The 24,346-nt window shown below is 45.2% G+C and overlaps 1 protein-coding gene and 1 pseudogene across 1 annotated transcript in view; one reads left to right on the forward strand and one right to left on the reverse strand.

Moving 5' to 3' along the window:
• Positions 1 to 17,368, reverse strand: part of CCDC60 (coiled-coil domain containing 60) — a 188,471-nt gene extending 171,103 nt beyond the window's left edge. The window contains exon 1 of the mRNA XM_021073556.1: positions 16,812 to 17,368. Coding sequence (XP_020929215.1) covers positions 16,812 to 16,901 — 90 coding nt within the window. The 5' untranslated portion in view covers positions 16,902 to 17,368. The remainder of the gene's footprint in view (positions 1 to 16,811) is intronic.
• LOC100154109 lies at positions 21,987 to 23,737 on the forward strand (annotated as a pseudogene).

Here is a 24,346-nt window from a genome sequence, read left to right on the forward strand (position 1 = left end):
CTGGGGCTTCTCAGAGCTGACGGGTGGGGCCAGATTTTCCCAAAATGGCCACCTCAAGAGGAACACACACTGATGAATATATTCCTGAGATCTTTGCCTTCAATGTCCTTTCCCTACAACCAGCCAGTCACCCCTTGTTATCCCGGGAGATCCTCCAAGAACTGCAGTCAGGTCCAACCCAGATTCCTATGGAGCCTCTGCTTTTCCCTGGGACGCAGAGCACATGAAAGCCTCTGCGCACCTTTTAAGAATGGGGTCTCCATTTCCCCCAGCCCCGTGGAGCTCCTGTGCACAAGCCCCACTGGCCTTCAATGCCAGATGCTCTGCGGACTCTTTCTCTCAATGCCAGATTCCCAGGCATGGGGACCTGACGTAAGGCTCAGAACTCTCACTCCTATAGGTGAGTCTCTGTGATACAGTTACTTTCCAGTCTGTGAGCTGCCCACCTGGCCACTATGGGGTTGCTTATGTTGCATAATCACCCCTCCTGCCATCTTGATGTGGCCTTCTCTTTGTCTTCTGGAGTAGGATATCTTTTTGAAAGTCCATTTGGTTGAAGGTTATTCAGCATTTGGTTGTAATTTTGTTTTTATGGGAGAAGCTGAGCTCCAGTCCTTCTATTCTGCCATCTTAATCCTGTCTGTCTCCCTAATCTGTCTGGTTTTAATGAGCCCTGGATATCTGCCTGAACCCAGTCTACATTTTTCTCAACAGCTAGGGGAAAAATATAGAAAATCAGATGGCATCCAAGTCCTGCGCCCACCTCTGGCCAGCTATCTGTCAGAGAGAGACTCTTGTGGGCTATCTTTATCCCCATTTTGCAGATGAGGAAACTGAGGCTTGGAATGAGAGATGGTGATTTGTCTCAGGTCATGAGGCTGGGTAATCAAAGAACCAGGGCTTATCCGCTGTGAGGTGACTCCAGCACCAGCCCACGTCACCATCATGCTCTCCTGAGTAGAAAGCTGGTTAGATGCCCTTCAAGGTTTGTCAACAACGCTATGACTCTAGGTGAGGAGTCCCCATCTTCGGGTTTCCTGGGGAATCTGTCAGTCTGGATTATACCACCTCCTGAACCCAAGGGAGGAACTCTTTGGCTTTGGCTTCACTGGCCTGAGATCTACCTCTGCCTGAATACAAAGACCAAGTCTGAGTGCTTCCTGACTTTGTCTGAATCAGTGGCAAGAGCAAGCTGGTAAATTCAAGCTTACCACATGCTGTGCCATTTCTGCCTTGAACCCGCTGAGCCTTTTTTTTTTTTTTTTAAATTCATTTGGGGCTAGTGTTATGCTTTGTTGAGAACCAGGCTTTGTAAAATGAAGAAATTAGCTGCAATAACATTGTGTGGTCTATATTAATGAGTTGTAACTCGATCTCAAGTTCATTACCAAAGCAAACCCCTCATTTGCCTAAAGGCCTGTGCTCTGGGTCTAGCTGAAAAGAAAGCCTCCCTGCATGAAGGCAGAAAAGCAAACCTTCAGAAAGTGGTCTTGATGCTGGGAAAAAAAAAAAAAAAACCCAACACACCCTTAACCAAAACTGCATGAACCGTGATCCTGTCATTTACAACTGGTGACACCCTCCTGCTCTTTTGCTTTGGGCTTAAAACATTACCTGGACCACTCTGCTATCAATCTTATCTAATGATCTATTTACCTAAAGTACGCAATTACAGAACAGGCTCCCATTACACTCTAGGGCAGAGGAAAGAATATATTCATGAAACCAAGAGTCTGCAGGACTGGCTGCTGAGCAACTGGTTTGAAAGGCTGCCTTCTTCTTGGTGTCCAAGTGGCCAGCCTGTCTAGGCCTTTTCTTTTTCTCCTTTTTTAAAAGTAAGAAATTGCTACAATAATTCAAGAAGCTAAGTAAGGAAGCATAAGAAGAGCTAACATATACTGTTAGGTGTCACGATGCAAATAGGATGGGATTGTGGAGGAGGAGGAGAGAGAAAACAGGAGAGATGTTTAACGCACGGTCTCCAAACCTGCAGTGCCATAAAAACTGCTTTCTGGGGAGTGACTCTCTTTGATTTCTCCTGAATCAGGGCTGGGTATTTGGTGGGTATCTGACCTCTGACCAACATCCCCTCTCCTACATTAAGACTTCTACCAAGGATTAAATTCAGGTCCTTCAGGTACCAGAAGTGGCCCCCTTTCCTCCCAGGCAGGTGAAGAGCAATGAGGTCTGGCATCCTTTCAAGTCAGTTTGCAGTAGGACCATGTTCTAATATCAAAAAGGAAGAAAAGAGATGCTTTGCTTTGTGAGGAACCATGAGATAGCTGCATTTGGTGTGACTTCTGTGGATAGCATGACATTCTCCCTCAGAAAGCTCCTGCAAATTCTGATGAGCTCAGAAAGACTGTGGCAATGAGGAGGATGCGGGCTGGGGCACTGTGGTCTAGAACTGAATTCGGAGGCTTGAAAGTGAAGCCAAGTCTCCATCGCAGCAAATATTAGTAGCTCTGGGCACAGTGCAGAGAGGGGAAGAAAATGGGACTTAGGAGCGGGACTGGTCTGCTTTTGAGTTGCAGCTTCTCCATCACATAAATCACTCTCTGTCTCTGAGCCTCAGTGTTCTCATTTATAGAATGGAGGCGATAACACCTTCCTCAAGGGGTGATCATAAGGCTTCAAGACAACGTTCGTAAATCACCTGGTGCACTATGACCCCTCAGCAAATAGTATAATAACAAGTAAAATAAGTAGTAGGAAGTATAGACCGAGGATCCAAGATGCCGCAGACATCAGACTCCAAGTGAAGGTAAGAAAGACCACCGGGAAGGAACTGCTGAGGTAGCCATGGGAGAATGGGACCCTCAACTCCCATCCACTTTGAGAATATGAAAACAAACATGGCACAAATGAACCTATCCACAAAACAGAAACAGACTCACAGACATGGAGAAGAGACTTGTGGTTTCCATGGAGGAGGGGGGAGGGAATGGGATGGACGGGGAGATTAGGGTTGGTAGAAGCAAACTCTTACATTTAGAATGGCTAAGCAATGAAGTCCTACTGTAGAGCACAGGGAACTATATCCAGTCTCTTGGGATATACCATGATGGAATATGAGAAAAAATGTAGATTATATGTATGACTGGGTCACTATGCTGTACAGCAGAAATAGACACAACACTGTAAATCAACTATAATCTAATAAGAATTTACAGAAAGAGTGGAAGGGGTAGTTCCAATTGTGACTCAGAGGTAACAAACCCGACTAGTATCATGAGGTCAAGGGTTCGATCCCTGACCCTGCTCATTGGGTTAAGGATCTAGCATTGCTGTGAGCTTCAGTGTAGGTGGCAGATAGGACTCAGATCTGGTGTTGGTGTTCCTGTGGTGTAGGCTGCCAGCTGCAGCTCCAATTTGACCCCTAGCCTGGGAACTTTTGTATGCCCCAGGTGTGGCCCTAAAAGCAAAAGGAAAAAACAAAAAATCAAAACAAAAAAAACAACAGCAGCTTCTAGGATGCTTTGAATCTTGACCCTACGGAAAGGAGGATGTTGTATCCTTCACTTCAAAATGAATGAGCCACAGACCTCCATGGGATAGCTCAGAGATTGACATGTGACCCTCTGAAGCTGGGGGTCTGATGAGTGCACTCATCTAACACCCTCCTGGAAAACCCAAAGGACAGAGGCAGGCTAAGGAGTGCCTCTTGGGGCGAGGTAGAGAGTAGCTGGTGCTGGGTTAGGAAGTGGTGCTTGTCAAAGGTACATGAAACATGGGGACCAGATGTGACATGCAGGCGGGAATATTTCCCTGGGATTCTGTCCACAATAACTCCCACTGAAGGCCTGGGAGACCCCAATATTGGAAGTCTGGGTGGGATGGACTACTGGTAGACCAGACTCTGAGGGGGCATGCACAGCAGACAGGGAATGTCTAGAGAGCTAGAATCAATCAGTAGAGAACTTCCAAAGAGCTCACGAAAAGTGCTTTACAGAAGAAAGAACCAGCTTTAAACATCAGTGGGACCCAGGGAGAACAGAGACATCTTAATGACATTACCAGCAAGAACTTTCTTGTACCCCCTATTTTCCCTTCCAGCCAGCACAATTAGAAGGCTAAGGGTGAGTGGGAGATCTTTGTGGATAAAGAAAGGGACCTGCCCCACACTTCCCTCCCTGGTAGCAAGTGGGCAGGTGGCCTACATGAAGCTGTCCTTAATAGGAAGGAACAGGAGAAACAAAACAAAACAAAACCTCTTCTCCTTGGGAGAAGGATGAAGTGCTGCTTAATATATTGATATCTTGAATCAATGGTTTTAATTTCTGAATTGTGGATGTGCCTTGTACCTTGGAATGCAAGACTGGTTACCACTCAAGGGCAAGCAGAAAAGGCACTGGATATCTTGTTTTTAATGCAGGGGCCAGAGAAAAACTTCCCCCACTGAAAATATCTGAAGGGAGAAGGGAGAATCAAAAATAAATTTGTGTTCAGATTAGATCCCAGGCTTTATTCAGTGGACAGGTTGCTTTTGTGGTAACTGACATGACAAAAGAGCAGATGGAAGCTTCCAGAGGTTTTTGGCAGGTTTTTGGTGGGCTGGAGTGGACTGGGTGTCCTGAGGGATGCTTGTCAGCTGCTAACTTCAGGGACTGCTGGGGTGAGTGAAGTATCTTTGAAACATGTCCTGGTATTTGACCTTCTGAGTGAGGACAAGCCGGAAGTGAATGGCTTACGGGATGCAGTCAGTATTTTCTCTTCCACCCAAGGCACTACAAAGTAGGGAGTTTTCCTTCCTTATGCTCTTCTTTTGAGTATGGGGACATCTCAACCCATCTGCCCCCAGAAAAAGCTAGGCTTACTTTGTTAAGTAATATGTAATGTTAAAAATGAGGGCTTTGAAGGCTGTCCCAATTTGTATTTGAAACCAGATGGTCCACTAGCCAGTTAAGGGACCCTGATTGAATTATTTAGCCTCTCTCAGCCTCAGTTTCCTTATCCACAAAATAGGGTTAATACTGAGTATTGTAGAGTGAATGGAACTGGATAATTCACATAAGTGCTTGGTGAAGCACATGACACATACAAGGACTCAACCAACAGTATCCGTTATTCCTATTATCATCATCATGATCATACAATGTGCCATTGTTTAACTTTAAAACACTGACATCGTACTTAACCTCATGGAGGATACAAAAGCATGAGTCACAGGAAAACCTTGAGAGAATGACAATTCATGGGGAGACAAACTTTTTGTCTCAATACAATACCATCTTACTTTGACAAAAAAAAAAACCTGATGTTGGCGTTATGCACAACAGAACATGGGGGTGGTTGGGATGCACATAAATCACTAAATGGTGGAATAATGTTAATCACAGATCAATCTCAGTTATTTTTCTGGACCCAGTCTTATGGACATTATCTTGAATCTTCACATGATTCAATTCCAGGTGAGAAAACTCAGCATCAGAGAGGTGAGCAGAGAGCCTAAGGTCACAGAGCAAGTGAGCAGCAGCAGAACCAGGACTTAAACCTCGGAATGATCCATGCCCCAGGCGCTAAGTCAATCAGCCCTGACATGAGTTTGTCTGGCCAGCCAAGGGAGCTCAAGAACCATCCTTTATTGAGACAATTTAAACTCAAGCCCTGGAGCTGCACAAAAAGACAACAGAGAAGGTTACTGGTTTGTTTGAGGCTTGGTGGGAAAAAGTGAGGAGGCTAGTTGGGGTTGAAGAACCTTGCACGGTGCCTTCGCTAGTTCCCAAAGACCCTGCAAAATGCTCCCCCACTTCCACCATTTTTTCAGTCCCTTTGAGGATGCTGGATTCATGTTCTCTCAGACTCCTTGGTATATGTCAATAAGCCTTGCTTCCTGAGTTTTGAGAGGACTTTTTAAAAAGGTCTAAAAGTATTAGAGAAGCAGTTTGATTAGTAGAGGATGGGATCAGCCAATAAGCAATAGCAACATAGGTGACAGTCCTGGGCTAATTGCCTCTCAGGCATTTTCTTCAAGGGCTCTCGGAAAGAAAACATTTCAGTCATGTTACCCTTTTGGCTGACTTTTCCTGAATGTGTAAAACGTGAGTGGCATGAGAGTCATCATCTCTGGAAATGTCAGCATTTAAATGTTTTAATGCTTGATATTTGGGGGGAGCCAGTGGCTTCGATTCGTAAGTGGAAATATGAAGAGATAGCATTTAATGAGCACCTACTATTAGCCAGGGGCTTTTTTTGGGGCATTATTTCACTGATCCTCCCAACAACCCTACAAAGAAAGAACTGTCATGTCCAAGTGTGAGATAAGAATACTGACGCACAGAGAGTAATTTGCCCACGGTAATACTCGTAGCTATTATTACAATAGTGTCCCTATTTATGGAGCATGTTCTGGGGGTGTCCCTGTGAATAAAACATGTATGGCCTTTATCCAAATGGAATCTACAGTTATCAAGGGATGTGTTGCCTCACACCACACAAGGAACTCTCCTTGGTCCTGAGAATAGAGACTAGAGAATGTTGATCTACCCAGTGCCAGCCACTGGGCTAGGCTCTGGGGATAGAATTGTGAGCAAGACAGGGTCCTTTTCCTCAATGAGCTCCAAGTCCAGTGGTGGAATCAGACAAATAAACAGGCAATAATGGTTCAGGATATTTTTTTGGTAGAAAATTAAAAATTCAATGAGTCAGAGCTTGGATTCAGACTAAATCCATTTAACTAGGTATTTACCCAAATTATTCAACCCAATTAAGCTGTTTACAATTACCAACATCCCAGCCACATACACTCCAAAACCTCATTCCTCATTAGCTGGGGCCTGTCTTCCTCACGGTTTTATCTAGCAGTCTTAACAGAGTATTGACCCAGCATCAAAATATGCCTTTCTTAGAAGTGTGACTCTAATTAGAAATGGCTTATAAATCATCATTGAAATAAGCATTATATAGAAAGATGTGTCCAAGCTACATACAGGGGTTCCCCTACCTCACCCTTAGCTGTATTTCTATTCCAGAAAACGTTCACTGGCATACTTTAGCAGGAGCGCAAGAAAAATGCAAATGTCCTTGTCTGTGGTCATAGGGTACGGTCACAGTCTTGTTTGCTAAAACTGGCACTTTCCTTTTTCTGCCAGAGATTTTTTTTTTTTTTTTTTTTTTGTCTTTTTAGGGCTGCACCCATGGCATATGGTAGTTTCCAGGATGGGGTCAAATCGGAGCTGTAGCCACTGGCCTACACCACAGCTACAACAATGCCAGATCCGAGCCATTTGGATCCTTAACCCACTAAGCGAGGCCAAGGATTGAACATGCATCCTCATGGATACTAGTCAGATTTTTTTCTGCTGAGCCACAATGGAAACTCCTCTGCCAGAGACTTTTGAATGTATTCTTTTAAAACTGCACCAACAGATGGCCCTTGTCAAGAGAGACTTATCTACTGCCCCTTCCTCCTGCAGTCAATCGGACTGATCTTAAGAGCACAGCATCTCTCTAGTTAGTGAGTCCTGATTCAAATCCTAACTCCGTGATCTACTTGTCTGGGTATCTTGGGGCAAGTTACAAAACCTTTTCAATCCTCAGTTTCCTCATCTCTATAAATAGAGGTAATGATAGCATCTGCCCTACAGGATCAAGGAGTTAATTTTATTAATATATGCAGAACACAGAAAATGCACAATAGATGCCTAATATATAGTAGCCATTATTTGCTCTCTTGAGTCATATGGCAAAGAGGGAGCCCCCAATTGCCAGGTTAGAGTTCCTGGTTCTGTAGATGTATGTGAAGAAACCAGAGAGGTGATTTGCCCAAAGTCATACAGGTAGGTAGTAAGAAAGCTGATATTAGAACCTGACCTCCTAATTCAGAGCAAGGGCCATGCCACTCTCGCCGCCCCCACTGCTGTTCAGAACCCTGGAAACATCTTGCTATGGAAATACAGAGTTTTTGGGGGATGGGAAGAATGTTTTATAAGGAGGAAGGAGATGGAAGGCATGGCACCTTCAAAAATCAGTTTGACTTCTGAGTAGACAGAGTAATGAAAGATGAGGTTGGAAAGCTGGCAGGGACAAGATCATGCAGAACCTTTTAAACCTTATTAAAGATATTAATCTTCATTTGAGGGCAATGGAGGGCCATTATTTATGTTTTTAACCAGGGGAATGACAATACCACACTTGCAGTGAAAGGGAATGGGTTGGAAGAAGGTGGACCGAGATAAAGAAGGCCTTTAGAAAGCTGGTGGAATAGTCCAGGCTAGAGATGAAGGCATCCTGGGTCAGGCACTGACCTTGGGGAAAGAGGCAGTGTTCACAGCACACCTGCCCTAAGGCAGCTGATTGAACATCAGAGGTGATGGAGAGGGAGAGAAAAAAGATGACACTCCGGTTTCTCCCTGAACAACTGGGTATATGATGGCATCATTTATTTGAATGGAAATATTTCACCATCAGATAAGCATTCAACTGGGGAAAGGTATTTAGGACTTCAGTATCCTATCCTGCCATGGTTCTCAACTGGCATGATTTTATCCCCTGGGGGACATTTGGTAATATCTTGACACATTTTTTTGGTTGTCACAATTGGCATCTAATGGCTAGAGACTTGGCATGCTGCTCACCATCCTACAATGCAAAGGACAGCCTACCGACCCAAAAGGTCAAGAGTGGCAAGGTTGAGAAACCCTGCTCTGCTGAAATTCAAAGTCTTAAAGGAGTAAATATTAGACCATTTGGGTTACTGAGAGCTTTAATGGGAATTCATGTAGCCAAGTTCTCTCTAATTTGACAACCCCCCAGGATATAAACTTGGGTAGTTTTGTTTCTTTGTAAACAGAGAAGGAGAGTATGGAAAAAAGCACCCACTGGATCTCTGTGGGAGAGCATTTTGTCAGACAGTGTAAAGAAAGAACCTGTTCCTTAGGGGAGAGTGGCAGTACGCCCCCTGACCCTGATGTATTAGAAAATAAGTTCCAGCTGTGGCTTAGCTCTCATGTCACCCCAAGTCTACATCTAGCCAATGCTGAAGGTGCAGATCACCTGGCTTCACTGCACCTTTCTTCCTAGAACAGAACCTGTTTCTATCTCTAAGCGCCTATGTACTTTTTACCTTTCTGCTACTTTTAATCTGCCATCTTGACACATGATTATTTATGCATTTGCTCTCCATAGAACTGCGAGTTGCTAGAGAGAAGCCCCCAAGTTGGATTCATTTTAATGCCTCCAAAATATCTGGCACGTATGTATAGTTAATATACACCTCAGAAGGTGACCTTGACCCAATACCAAGCTACAATGGGGCATTATTTTCTGTTCTTCCTGCCACTGAGCTGAAACCAACTAAGGACCCCTCAAAGCCCCTGATGATACTGAACCCATTCCAGAAGTCACACCAGCTGTATAATCTTTTCACTTTGTGAAATCCAGAAACACCAAGGCACTTCCAGGCTTGCAAGTAGATTGTCAGATGTGGCTAATTTTTGAGTTATTAAATAAAACCACTGAATGCATAAATCCCAATTTAGACAGAAATACATTAGATCAAAATTGAGCCCTGCAAGAAATTTCCTCAGCAGAGTTTGAAAACAGGAATTGAGAAGGGAAAATGCCACCATTTCAATGATAGAAGGTATCTCATTACTGGCGATTATGATTGTGAATTTAGCTGTCAGAAAGAAATCTGAGAAAAATATGTTGGTTTGTTCAGTCCATGAAAGATTTAATTTGCGTCTGTCAGAATTTATGAAGGTGCTACTTGCCACCAAACCCCACATGGACTCTGCAATTTTTTTTTTTTTTTTTTTTTTGTCTTTTTAGGGCTGCACCCACAGCATATGGAGGTTTCCAGGCTAGGGATCAGATTGGAGCCATAGCCACAGGCCTACGCCAGAGCCACACCAACACCAGATCTGAGCCGCGTCTGCAACCTACACCATAGCTCATAGCAATGCCAGATCCTTAACCTACTGAACGAGGCCAGGGACTGAACTCTCGTCCTCATGGATACTAGTCAGATTCATTTCCGCTGAACTACTACAGGAACCCCAGATTCTGCAACTTTTGAATTTAACAGCTGTTGGCTGAGTCTTCAGAGGCTGGAGGAACACTGAAAAGGGGTCAAGAACAGGTCTCTTTCCACAGTGGTGCAAAGACTTGTTTAATAAAGATTCTTCAAGTCTCCTACTCTCCCAATGGTGAAAAGGGAGGTCAGAGGAATATAGATGGTGTAAGTTCCAAAATCTTGGATTTCTCTTCATGTTATTCCCTATAAGGGTATTTTCAGTTTCTGGAAGGTTGTCCCAGGTAACTGCCTTCTTTCACTTCTGTACCCTCGACACCTAGAATCATGCTTAGCACATACCTGGAGCTCAGTAAGTATTAGCTGAATGAAGGAATGTTTTTTGGCAGTGTCTACCCTTTCTCAGGATCCCCACAGGCCTTTGGTGGATTCCATGCTGTTTTTTAAAGTACCGCCATGGGAGTTACCCTTGTGGTTGGTTCAGTGGGTTAAGATCCCTACTAGTATCCATGAGGATGTGGGTTTGATTCCTGGCCTTGCTCAGTGGGTTAAGGATCTGGCTTTGCCATGAGCTGTGGTTTAGGTCGCAGATGTGGTTCAGATCTTGTGTTGCTGTGGCTGTGCCATTGGCCGGCAGCTGTAGCTCCAATTTGACTCCTAGCCTGGGAACTTCCATATGCTGCGGGTGCAGCCCTAAAAAGACTAAATAAATAAAGTACCACTATGGATAAGTGCCCTTGAGATTCCTAAGCAGTTGTGGTACAGGTTAAGGGATGTTCTCTTTTTTAGGTTACTTATTGCTTGGGACCCTCAGTGTCTGATCTTTGCTGAAATCATTTGTGCCAGTCACTGCTGACTAGTCAGCCTGATGCCCATCACCAACACCTGCCCTCTCTCTTGCCCCTGCTTTTCACCCTCAGGTTAGATACATACTTTCCCAGCCATTCTTGCAGTAAAGAAAAGGCAGCTGACACCGCCCTGGCCAATGAGACAGAAGAGGAAATATGCTGCAAAGTTTCCTGGAATGCCTTTGTTTGACTCATAAAAGGGACAAACAGAGCTCTGACCCTCCATTTTTACCTTCTTCTGCTGGAATATGAATGTAATGGCTAGAGATGGGGTAGCCATTCTGTGACCATGAGGGGAAAGGACCTGCCGGTCCTGATGTTATTGCTCCTCCTGAACCAATGCCAGCAGGCATACACCCCCAGATTTCTTACGTGAGAAAAATGAATTCATATTTGTTATGTCAGTTTATCTCCTACTTGCAGCCAAGAATGATCCTAATTGATACACAGGGTTTTCATTTTTTCTTATTTTCTTCTGGTTCTCCATGGGATTCAAACATGAGTAATGGGACTGGGCTGAAAGGCAAAATCCAAGGGACCCAAGTCATGTTGTGGGATGAGATCCTGCAAGGCATCTCATCCTTCATAAAAATATACTTACAACTACTTCTTCCCCTTCTACCTTTAAACTTGGACTTGGGCTCACTGATGATGGACCCCACTGCTCTGAGGATTTACAGTTAATAATCCAGCTTCCTCTGGACTTCCTATCTGGGCTGACTATGTCTTCAAATTGGTGATAGAGACACATATGTCCAGTCAGAGAAGAGAGAGGAGCATGAGGAATAATCAAAACTGTCATGACTTATTGGAGAGTTACCTGTGTACTGAGTATTGTGCTCAGCATCTCAGATGCATTATTTTATTTAGTCCTTCTGAAAGACCTATGAGATATACCCTATTACTAGTATTCGACCCATTTCACAGAACCTCCTATTAGTGTCAAGGAGATGGGGGCCTACCTTGTCTGATTTCGAAGGCTGAACTGCTACCGCCTCACTAAGCTCACAGTCCCTCAACTAGACTCTTTGATGTCTTTCTTCTGCTGCTCCCCTCCCCCGCCCTCACCTCCCCATGCTGAGCAGCTGCCTCTTGGCAGTTGAGACGAACTGGCTTCATTTTGTCCGGCATAAAGAAAGTGCCATCGCTCTTCCTGTGTCAGGAGGTAATGAACACATGAGTTCCCCGCACCCTGATTTATCATGGAGGGGACTGACTGTCACATGGGCCTGCAATTAGACACAGCAGGACGCACCAAGGCAAGCATCACCAGTCCAAAGCGTCAAGGCATAAACAAGACAAAACAAAACAACTTGAATTCCTGCAGTTGTCTCCCACAATAACAATGGAGCCAGAAGAATCCCTTGGCAAGAGAAAACGACTCACGGCCATTTTCCAGGCCTGAGTCATGAGTGATAATAAAAATGAAGGTGCAGCTGGCTAGCATTCTTCAGAACTGAATCTCAAGTGGTCATCAGATCTTTCATTTTATTTTATTTTTCAGAGTAATCACAGATCCGGTGCAGGGGGGTATAGTCTCCATGATTAGAGGCCAGAGAAATTACCCAGTGCTGAGCCCACTTTGAACAAAGACCCATGACTCACCACTTCTATCTTTAGACCACAATTTCTCCTATCTGGACAAAGAGGAAAATCGTTTCATGTTTGCGGTGGAAACGTCTTGTGCTGGTAGTCGTTACCTCTTGTTGGGGGAAATTTTTCCATCTCTGAATCCAGGCGGCCTGGCTGAGTATACCAAGTAGGCTAAACTTCTGAGACCTTCTCTGGGCAACTCCATTCTCAGCATGGCTGGGGGCTGGGGTGGTGCAGAGGGTAGATGGTGGCAGGTGCAGTCAGAGATGCTCAGGTCAAGGTCTTCTCCACAGAGTTTTTCCTCTTCTCCCTGAATCTCCCAATCTAGCTTTCAACAGAGAACTAGACCCTGGAGCTCTGCAACCTTCCGTCTACTCAGGTGCAAAAGGGGTTAATAACTACACCTCTATAATTGCATCAATTAAAACATGAAACAACGTCTTAATGGCTAATGTTTCATAGTATTTACTCTGTGCCAGGCCCTCTTCTAAGAGCCTTACCCATATTAACTCATCTAATCCACACCAAGCCCTATGAGGCAGGAACATTTTTAGCTGTATGTCATTTAATCTAAGATGCACATTTTCTTTCACATTTCAACATCTCCAAAACTGGGGTGCTTCTTATAATGGAAAGTAGATCATAGTTTAATGAGTAGTTTTCTTTTCTTAGTGGCACACTCAAAAAACTGTGATTCCTCTTGATTTTTGTTTTTAGGGCCACACCTGCAGCATATGGAAATTCCTAGGCTAGGGGTCAAAACAGAGCTGTAGTTGCCAGCCACAGCCAAAGCCATGCCAGACCTGAGCCTCGTCTGCAACCTACACTCCAGCTCATGGAACACTGGATCCCTAACCCACTAAGCGAGGCCAGGGATCAAAACTGCATCCTCATGGATACTAGTCAGGTTCATAAACACCAAGCCACAAAGGGTACGCCTGTGATGCCTCTTGAAATGGAAGACGTCTTACATGAGATAAAATCCACCATGTCTGTTTCACAGAGGGGAGCAAAGTGAGGCACAGAGAGGCACTGATTTGTTCGAGGCCCCCCAACATAGCTGAGTGCCAGAGTTGGTGCCTGAACCCATGTCATTTGCTGAAGATTTGCTCTTGTAATCTCTAACCTGGAATGTGAGCAAAGCATCCAGTCTAGTTCCCAGCTGTTTCAGGATCTGCCCAAATTAAGGATGCTTCTTTCTTTTAGCCACCATGAGACAGAGCTTGTATAAAGGACTCTACACCTTTATAGCTTATGCCAAGTGCCATTCCTGCATTTCTGTTCTAGAACATGGAAGGGGGGGTGTTAAGGTTTTTAGTCTGTTTTTCAGTCTTTTTCCAAAGAAAATGTGAGTCCATAGTAATCTACACACACCCTGCCCCCCTCCCTTCCCCATGGCTAATCCCATTAGACTTCTCTTTTGCTTCCCTGGGAAACAAAGGGGAAAAAAACTCCCTAAACAGATTAGGGGTCTGACTTAAGGCAGCCTAGAAGGTTTCCTCAACAAAAGATGTTCAAGCAGAGGCTTTGCATGTATTATTTATACTCCCTTCATTGAAAACTTACATGTAGATGCTGTACAAGGGAGGGTTCCATTGTAACATTAGGGATGATAAAGCAACCTCCATCCCTATGAGAAGGAAAACAGCTAGCTTCAGAGGGCTTCAGGATGCTTTTGAGGTTCCCCTCAAGGGTCACCCACTACCCTAGGGAATGGGGAGCGGGAAGTGGTGACACCACACAGCCCATCATGGTCTCCCCTTCCTCCTCTGAAAAGCCAGATCCTTCCTGGGACCACTCCTCACTGGACATTTACCCAGCCGCCTGGCATTGGTTATTCTCTTTTTATGTGGCATTCCTCTGTTCCCCGCCACCACCTGCCACTCCACAAACATGAAAACTACCTGAGGCCACTGGGTATGCTTTAGGCCTTCTTTCTGTATCCCCCGTGGTGTGCGCTCACCATGCTCACTGTTTGATGAGCACAGTGAAGCAGGGAGGGCTGAAACTCTGGGTCCAGAGGACTCTGAGTTCAAATCCTTGCTCTGCTCCTTGTTGGGTGGGTGTGTCCTTGGGTAAGGGACCTATCCTCACTGGGCCTCAGTGTTGCCATCTATCTCATGAGGAGGAACAGCTCATACCTTGAAGTGTGTAGATGGTTCTGAAACATCACATGTAAAGACTTTGCGCTCAGAACCTGGTGAATATTCAATACCTGCCAACCCTCATCAGTATTATCGCCACTGTTATTCGCGTGTTAAACTAATAAAACTGCAATTTGTTCTTAGTGTGATTCACACCAGAGGTTGAGCCTAATCTCTACAAATTTTCTTGTGACTTGTCACTTTCTAGTTAGCCTGCTAGAGATGAATCAGTGCTTCACATGCTTCCAGTCCAAAAAAGTCATAATTTCTGAAGGCATAATAATTCAAGTACGAGCCAGGGACACCCCAGGGTCTTTGCTATTTCCTAGACAGTCTGGTGGGGGCAGCAGGATCCCAATGGTCTTTGTGCCTGAGGTCTGGTTTATCCAATAGTTCCCTGGAAGCCTGCTTCCCTTCTCTTGACCTCCTAGTCCCATCTACCCTCCTCCCAAGAAAGAGATAATCATTTCAACCTCAACATCTTCCTCCACTTTCTTCAATCTCTCTATTCCATGATAAAACACTCCATGGCATTCGGTTGGGTACATGACCTCTTCCCTCCCCAATCTCTCTTCGGTTTCTCTTTCTCTTACATCCCCCCGCCCCACGCAAGTCCAAGTTAGCTGTCCTTCTCTCAGTCCCACCATACACAATGATACATCATCTCCAGCACATCATTAATCACCCTGCATTACAACAATCTGTTTCTCATCTCTTTTACTTCCCAACCCAAACAGACACACTACAGATTGTAAAAATTTTTAAGACGAGTCTCCTTTTTTCACAAGAGCAGGTATTTAGCACACAACAAAAATTCAATAAGTGTTCGCTAAATGAAGGAAATAACAATGTCACAAAAACCTAGGGGGTGCTAACTGTGCGTGGAACACTGTTCTCTGAGCTTTGGACAAATTGCTGAATGCTCACAGCAAGCCCATGAAGAAGAACGAAGATATCCCCATTTTATAGAGGGTGGTGCTGAAGCAGAGAAGCTCTGTAACCTGCCCAAGGTCACAGGGTTGCTAAGAGGCAGACCCAGGGTTCAAACCAGGTTATATGGATCCATTGCCCACACACTCACACTCTGCTTATGTACCGTCTACTCAATCCTCATTCCTTCCCTCTTTCTCTTCCCCCATTGCTACCTTGGGAAGTTTCTTCCCAGAGGGGCTGTTCTGGATAAAACCCACTTCAGTGTAGCATTTTGAGACAAAAGGATACACGTGAACACTGCCACCTGGTAGAGTGAGCAACTAAGGGGCAAATGCACCTACACGGGTACAGAAAGCTGAGTCCTTAGAAAATAGAAGCTCAGCAACACTCTAGACCACCAGGTAAGCACAGGGGAGTTTTATGCTCTCTTTTGTGCCCTAACTCCCCACCCCCACCCCAGGCCCTCATTGCTGGGGCAGGACTGTGAGCCACAAGATAGGCCACTGTGGGTGGACCACAGTGGCCAGTAACTACCTTTGACCCTCTCTCCCACTGTTCACCTACCCTGGCCAATTAGTGGCCATCTAAGCATCTGTAGATACAACAACAAATACACGCTTAACACAGACACACTTTATAAAGATGTAACTGGCCTGCCCAGTTAGGATCATTTAAAAAAACAGAAACAACTTGACTGAGGCACTAAACACATACGGATTTTTCTTTGTCTTTCAAACCAAAAACAGTATTTCTTGTCACATATACACCGTACTGTTAGCATTACAGTAAATGATTTCCATATCTTACTTTAGTCCTCACATTGTTTCCGCCTACTTGATGTTCCTGTTTTCATTTTGCAGACATGGGCAAATAAAGGCTCAGAGATGCCAAGCAACTTATCTAACGTTAGTAGCTGGTGAGACGCAAAGGCAGGCTTCAAACCCCAAAGTCTGACACTCTGTAGTCTCTTCATAAAGGGAGAGGATGGGCATGAACCCCGAGCCCAGCGGATCTCTGAAAATAATTTCTGCGATGGCCAACCTACAATTCATCTTAATTTTTTCCTGATGTTCTAGAGTGTCACTGCCAATTTATTCCATCATTTTGGAATTACTGGCTAATAGGAGAGCCCAGCTCACTGTTCTGCCTGGCGCTTTCATGCTTTAGGAGAAACCAACCATTGACAGCAACAAGAATGGGTCCCAGCAATTTAATTACACCGAGACTCTTCTTCCCCTGCCCCTCGCTGGTCCGGAGGCTAATTCCTATTTCACTGGGTCTTACAAACATGATTGCTTTCACCAGAGCGGGAAGACTCACCTGGGTTAGAAGATCTGCTGCATACAAGGGCCAGAGGGCCCGCGAGGCGGAGGAACTCTGTATCTTCTTGGTGACTGGTACCTTGGTCATCTTGGAAATCCTTCAGGCTTAGCCTGTATGCCCAAAGAAGAGGTTTCTTTTGTCTCCCCGCTCCCGCCCCCTCCACCAGAATCTTCTACTTCAGCAATTTCTCCCTGGTTCGCAAGTCCCAGTTACACAGACTCCAGCAGACAGGTTTCAGACTGAGGAGTAATAGGAAAGCAGGTCATCTGGGCTTCCCGCCAACAGGAGAGAGAAGTCCTGGCCGCGTGAAATCCAGGCAAGCCTTCACTTTTTAGGAGTCACAAACTTTTCTCTGAGCTCTTCCCCATCTGGGAAGGGGACAGCTTTGTCTTCTGTAAGCAAAAATAAAATATGAACTAAAAAAAATTAAACTCCACTGACAAAGTCTGACGGGGCGCCGTAGAGGGGCCCCCAGATAGCCATCCTAAGGCGGAGCGCCCACTGAGGAAGGAAAGCCACGGCTGATTGAGAGGCTGGGGCCCCACTCAGTCTCCTGGCAACGGGCACGCCTGTGGCGGGCTTCCTCATTGGCTGGGATTGGTGGGGGCGGGGTCGCGAACTCCGCCAAGCACTGGGGCAATGACTGGCTAGCCTGTGAAAAACTCTGGTTTCTCCTCTTAGGCCTGCGGACCTTGACCCTTTTTCTCTGCCTAACTACGTATGACTCCTTCCTTCCTTCCTTCCTTCCAGATTCGGCTCTATCCTGGCACTAACCCCCTAGCTATTTCTTGTGCCTTGGGTTGGTTAGATTAATGTGGGCCTTTAGCCCTGCAATTATTTTAACCTGAGATTTCTCTTTTTCCACCTGACATTCCTCCTCATCTTTCAAATCCCCCCCAACACACAAATATATACATACACACACATACACATAGACATTGAAAGTGCTTAGAATGTGCTAGATAGCATCTCAGTGTTTTACACATATTAACTCAATTCTCACAGCATGTCTTTAAGGAAGGTATTTCCTTAGCCTGTTTTACAGACTAGGAAACCGAGGCACAGAGAGATTGAATAACATATTTAAGGTCATACAGAAAGTGGTGGAACCAGAGTTCAAAGCCAGACCTGTTTGATTCTAAAACCCAACCTCTTAACCACTTAGCTGCATGACCTTGGATAAGATGACTGACTTTGCTGAGGTTTGGTTTCCCTTTCTTTCCAATGAGGAAAACAACTTTACCACAGGTGGTCATGGATTAAAACATGATGTAAAGGCTGAGCACATGAGGAGTCCTAGTTAAGTGGCAACTATTATTTATTTCTCGACACTTCATTCCCAGGAAGAATTAGTCATTTTTGCAGTGCAGTGTTCATTTCACAGCAGATATTAATACTAACTAATATTTATTGATCTCACGCTCAGCACCAGGCACTCTACTAAGCCCTTTACATACATTAATTCATTTAATCCTTCCAATAGCCCTAGGGGTGGGTTCCGGCTTGCAGAAGATTTATTGCACATGTTCTGATTTACATGCTTTCTCTTTGGCATTGTGTCACACTGGATCAATCTGAATCCTGTTTTACTCTCTAACTTTTGAGCTGCTGAGGATTATGATGTCATCATAATCACATGATGATGTCAACTTCTCTTTAGAAGGCGCTGCTGACAGATAACCCTCCACAGTCTACAAAATGCCCAGCCACACAGTCCCAGGTGCTGATGTTTGGAAGCCATTATTTCCCTGCCGTTGTCTGAAGACTGAATCTGACCTTCCCTTTTACAGGAAGTTTGTGTCCTCCTGCTTCCTTTGTGGGCAGCATTAAGTCATCAGCAAATGCTTTCAGAAGGATGAAAATAAACTGAACTGTGTTCAGAATATGGGGCTGGGGATGAGAGGGGATGAGAAAAATAATAGAAGCGTTCGGCCCTGTGCAGAGAACAAAGGGCTGTCTTCATATAGCCTTCAGGAACAAGCTTGGCAAAGAAGAACTCAACTAGTTTTGTCTGAGCCTAGAAAATAAGAAGTTTTTGGCTCAGTATGAGCAAATACAGGGCAGAACATTGTTTTAAAAAGTGTGAGTTCTGGAGTCAGACTGACTTGACCACTGAACAGCCTCGATGATAATCTCACAGGACTCTAATGAAAACTAAAGGGGTCCTACTGTACAGCACAGGGACATAGAACATGTTGGAAGATAAGAGGAGAAAAAGAATATATATATATGCACACACATATATGAATGACCGGATCACTTTGCTGTACAGCAGAAAGTGACACATTGTAAATCAACTATACTTTAATAAAAATTTATTAAAAATTCAAATAAAACCAGTTAGGTGAAAAAACAAACAAACAAACAAACAAAAAAAATTGGTAGTTCATGCGAAGCACAATGCCTAGCAGAAAGGAAGTTCTAAATAAATGTTCGCTCTTACTTCTTTTGTTATTAACACCCACCTGTCAGAGCCATGTGAGAAGTGGAAATAAAAAGGGCTCTGGAATAGAAAATACTTGTGTTCCAATCCTGGATCTGCCCTTTACTGGCAATGAACTCTTGGTCAAGTCACTTCACCTTTCCAAGCCTCATGTTCACCATGTACTATATATAAATGGTGATGGTAATGCCCACTTTGTACATTTGGGAGGACTCTGTGAAACAATGAGTGTATAGAGCCCAGTACCCCATAAGGGCTCAGGTGTGCTGTTTCCCTTTTCTGTTCATAAAGGGGTATGTTCCATAGGGAGAGAATGAGCTCACCAGTACTAGAGTTTTTCAACCCAATAAGGTCAGTCTGAGGTCCTGGGGGTTAAGACTTCAACATATGAATGGGGCGGCGGGGGGGGGCACAAGTCAACCTATAACACTAAGCTGACTCAAACTAATAGTTCACATAGTGTTGGATAAGTATTGCCCTGTTTCCCTCAAAAATGTAAAATCTCCTTATCTTCTGTGAATTTTCTGTGGTACCCTGGGGTACCTCGGTGCATAGTTTGGGAACACAGGGCTACTGGCCTACTTTCTGCCTTCGCACTGAGCATCCTGTTTATGCAAGAAGTTAACACCCACAGAAGTAGATGTAAATATAATGTCTAGAAGTTTCTGTCATGGCTCAGTGGAAAAGAATCTGACTAGCATCCATGAGGACGGAGGTTCGATCCCTGGCCTCACTCAGTGGGTTAAGGATCCGGCGTTGCCATGAGCTGTGGTGTAGGTTGCAGACACAGCTCGGATCCTGTGTTGGCTGTGGTGTATGCTGCTGGCTACAGCTCCAGTTGGACTCCTAGCCTAGGAACCTCCATATGCTGCAAGTGTGGCTCTAAAAAGACGTACACAAAAAAACGTCTAGTGGGAGTTTGTGGTTAATTCTTCACCTCCTTGCCTCTCAGGTAGGACATCTCCAGAGTGTGTTCTGTAGTCCCCCAGGGTTCCCTTCAGGACTGAGCTGGGGCAACCCCATTGCCTGTAGCAGTTGCCTGCTCACCGAGGACTTCCCTTTCCCTGTTTCACATGCCCACTCCCTTTCTAGTATAGCCTGGATGTCCTTCCAAATATATGCAAACTTTTATTCCAGGGTCTGCTTCTGGGGAATCCCAGCTAGGTCAGTGTAGACTGGGATAAGCAGGAGACCAGACTGAGGCAGGAGATAGATGGGCTACAGGATAAATATTTACAACTAGCCTCTTGTCTATATACTTCCTGATGTAGGAGATAGGTGGGCTCTGGGATAAAATTTACGACCAGCCCTCTATGTATACTTCAAGATAGAAATAACAACAAGCACAAGGCAAATAGTTAGTACTTGTCTCCTGTAAACTTGTTAAACAATGGTAATGACAGGATCAGAGATGGGCTAAGCCCTGTTTAGCCAAAAGAAGTCAGGTACTTCCCATCCTCGTGGTCAGGGAAACCCCAACTACACATGCGCAGAGAGACCCCTCTGGGTCAGAAAGGGAGGGGGTACCAGGCCATAATAAGTCTAGATAACCTCCCCACCATGCCTTGCTTTGGAATCCATCTTGGCCAAAAGAAAGCATGCATACCGGAGAGGGCCCTGGGTCTGGTCAGCTGTAAAAGATAAAACAAGATAACTGGCTAAAGGAAAACAAAGACCCAGAAGAACTGCCCCCATATAAGTGGTTTACATCACTTCTCTGGCCCACTTCTCATGCAGGGGGATGCCCACACCGGTGCTCTTTTGGATGCGTATTACTGCTTTGCTTCTGCCTTAGACTACGTCTCTGTGTGCTCTCCCAGTTTTGGTACTGTGTTTCTAACAATAAACTTTTTTTACAGTCTTTGCCTCCCTGAAACACTCAACATGGGGCAAGAATTAGGGTAATTCTGCTTTCAGTCTCTAGCTAGTCTAGTGTCTAGAACTCCTGGTCTTCACCCAGGCTGCCTGGGTTCCATTCCTGAGCAGAGAATTAAAATCTTACTTCAAGCCATCACTCACTGCTGTCTCTCTGAGATCAAGACCTCATCAGGTCTGGAAATCTTCCCTCTTTCTCCTCTCATGACCCGGACTTACTACCTTCCTGAATCACTTTTTTTTCCTTTTTTGGCCACAACCATGGCAGGTGGAAGTTCTGGGGCCAGGGACCGAACTCACACCACAGTGGTGACTACAGTACAACATGGGACCCTTAACCCACTGTGCCACAAGAGAACTCCATGGATCGCCTTCTTACCTCTGCTCTCATGGCTACATCTCTAGGAGTCTCAATATTCTCAAGCATCCCCTAAACACTGAGAGGCCAACGTGTTTTCTGATATGCAAATACATTCCCCAAGAGTGAAATATTTGACAACTAAGATATGAAGTGATTGTTTAATTCTTAATTTCGGGTTGATTTATGCAAAATAGGAACTGAAAGACGTGAAGCGACAGGCATTCTCTCCTCCCAATTTGCCAAAAAGAAAGACGTCCGAAGGGATTAAAAATAGACTATCAAGTGGAAGAAAAATTTTGGAATGTGTTGGACGCCAGCTGGGGTAGCTGAAGTGAAATCTCAAAATCTGCTCAACACTCGAATTTCAGTCGGAACTACATATGTCTGGCATTAAAACCCTCTCAGAAAAGTCATCATTTTCTGAATATCTTTAATAGACTTGTCTGTGTTGCTTCTAGCACCCAGAGAACTCCTTCTGGGTATTTTTGCTGAAATGTCAGCACTGGATTTACAAATTGTGGGGCCTGGGGCAAAAGTAAAACTTGGAGCTCCCGTGACACCTGGTACTTGGCAATCTATTGATGAATTGCTGCCGGCATGAAATATCACTGCATAACGTGTGTTTACACTAACCCCACGGATTCCCGCATTTCTTTAGATTAAAGGATTACTGCTGGCTCCATGGGCCCTTGGAGGGCTCTGTGGGCCCATCCCATTTCTACCCAGTTCTCCAAATTACACCCCCCGGGGGAGGGTGGTGACTTTGAATCTTTGTAAACAAAGAGAAGAAAATGCCACATTAACCTCTCTGTCCTCCTCTTACTCTTGACTGGGATCTACCAGGCCCACCAGCTGGGCACGTGGTGTGGCCTGTGGGAACATTCTTCGTGAATTTCCCTCACTGGAGATCTAGAGTGTGGCCCAAGCTACCTCCCTAGATAAAGTTTTCCATTTCTACACACTCCATCGCACCAAGTGGTGGGCAGTGGGATACACTGGAATTGGGGGGTTTTACAAAGATTGAAAGTGAAGCTCTAGGGACTTAAACACTTTGTTGGTGGCAGAGGTTGCCTGAGAATCCAGTTTCATGATCCCAAATTCAGCTGCTTATTTCAGACCTCTGTCACACTTGCTTCATGCTTAAAGGGGTGTGTGTGCGTGGGTGTGTGTGTGCGTGTGCACACATGCTGTCAGTTCAGTTGAGCAACCTAGGTTATCTCTGCAAGACCTGCCTAAACAAGGGATTTCTAAGCCACTTGTAAGATTTTAACCTCTCTAGGTTTCTGGGGGAAACCTCTGCTTTCATATCCACATGAAGTAACAGCTTTACTTGAGAAACAACCCCCCCAGCTGAGGAGGCAGCTACCAGCCTGACAGCAGCTTTGCTCGCCCCATACCACCCTGCTTAGAATCTTGTAGCAACTATGTGCCTTATGTCTTTGCTAGCAGCACTGCAAACCGAGCTCCAAGCATTGCTTATCAGTTTGGCTTTTGTAATCTTGCTGGCTCAGCTTCTTAAGCAGGAACTCTGTCTGCTCAGGGAAGGGGGAGGACTGGGACTGCTTGTGTGGGAAAAACAAGACCCAGAAGTCTGTATTGTATAAAAGCTACCCAGAGCAAAAGCCTGGTGCTCAGACTCTGGAGGCAACTCCTCTGAGCCCGCACCGGTGCTTAGTAAACCTGGCTATTCCACATCTCCAAGTGCCGCTTGTCTCTTTCCACTGCCATGGTTTCTGCAACACACATATGAGTTTTTTTCAAGTGGCTGGGAAGATGGTGGGACATTCAGACTGAGCATGCCTACCAAAATCAGCCGAGCATCTTTAAAAATAAAAAGAGGGTCCTGCTTTGAGAAACTGGCAAGAAGAAGCTCCCGCAATACTACAAAAACATCAGTCTGGGCTTCAAGACACCAAAGGAGGCCATTGAGACACCTACATTGATAGGAAATGCCCTTTCCCTGGTAACATCTCCATCCAAGGGTGGATCCTGTCTGACGTGGCGACCAAAGTGAAGATGCAGAGGACCATCGGCATCCGCCAAGACGATGTCCACTACATCCAGAAGTACAACTGCTTTAGGAAGCACCACGAGAACATGACCATGCCCCTTCCCCACTTCAGGGACGTCCAGATCAGTGACATGGTCACAGCGGGCGAGTGTCAGGCCCTGAGCAAGACTGTGCACTTCCATGAGTTCAAGCTCAAGGCTGCTGGCACCAAGGAGCAGTTCCAGAAGTTCTAAGACTGGACCCCTGCCCACTGCCCTAAACAAATTAAAATTATTTTCCCAGTTAAAAAAAAAAAAAAAAATCAGAGTTCTCCTTGTGGCACAGCAGAAATGAATCCGACTAGGAACCATGAGGTTGCTGGTTAGATCCGCAGCCTTGCTCAGTGGGTTAAGTATCCAGCATTGCCGTGAGCTGCAGTGTAGATCGCAGACGCAGCTCAGATCTGGCTTTACTATCTGTGGCGTAGGCCGGCATCTGTAGCTCAGATTCGACTCCTAGCCTGGGAACCTCCATATGCCCAGGGTGCAGCACTAAAAAGCAAAAAAAAAAAAAAACCTCCACATACAGTATCTCCAATACCCACCCACCCCCATCCCAGGTACGAAAACACCCCCTGCCAGGTATTCCCAAGGATTTCTAAGTAGCTCACAGTTTCCTGTTCAGTACACACTATCCTGCTTCCTACCTGTGTGAGTAGAATTGTATCGCTTCTGCCCTCCCCACCCCAGGTATATCCAAGTCCTAAACCCTGGGTGCCTGTGAATGTGACCATGTTTGGAATAAGAGTCTTTGCGGATATAATCAAGTTACAACGAGGTCATACTGGATTGGGGTAGCCTTGT

The sequence above is a fragment of the Sus scrofa genome, chromosome 14 (genome assembly GCF_000003025.6).
Source record: "Sus scrofa isolate TJ Tabasco breed Duroc chromosome 14, Sscrofa11.1, whole genome shotgun sequence".
NCBI classification, from domain to species: Eukaryota; Metazoa; Chordata; class Mammalia; order Artiodactyla; family Suidae; genus Sus; species Sus scrofa.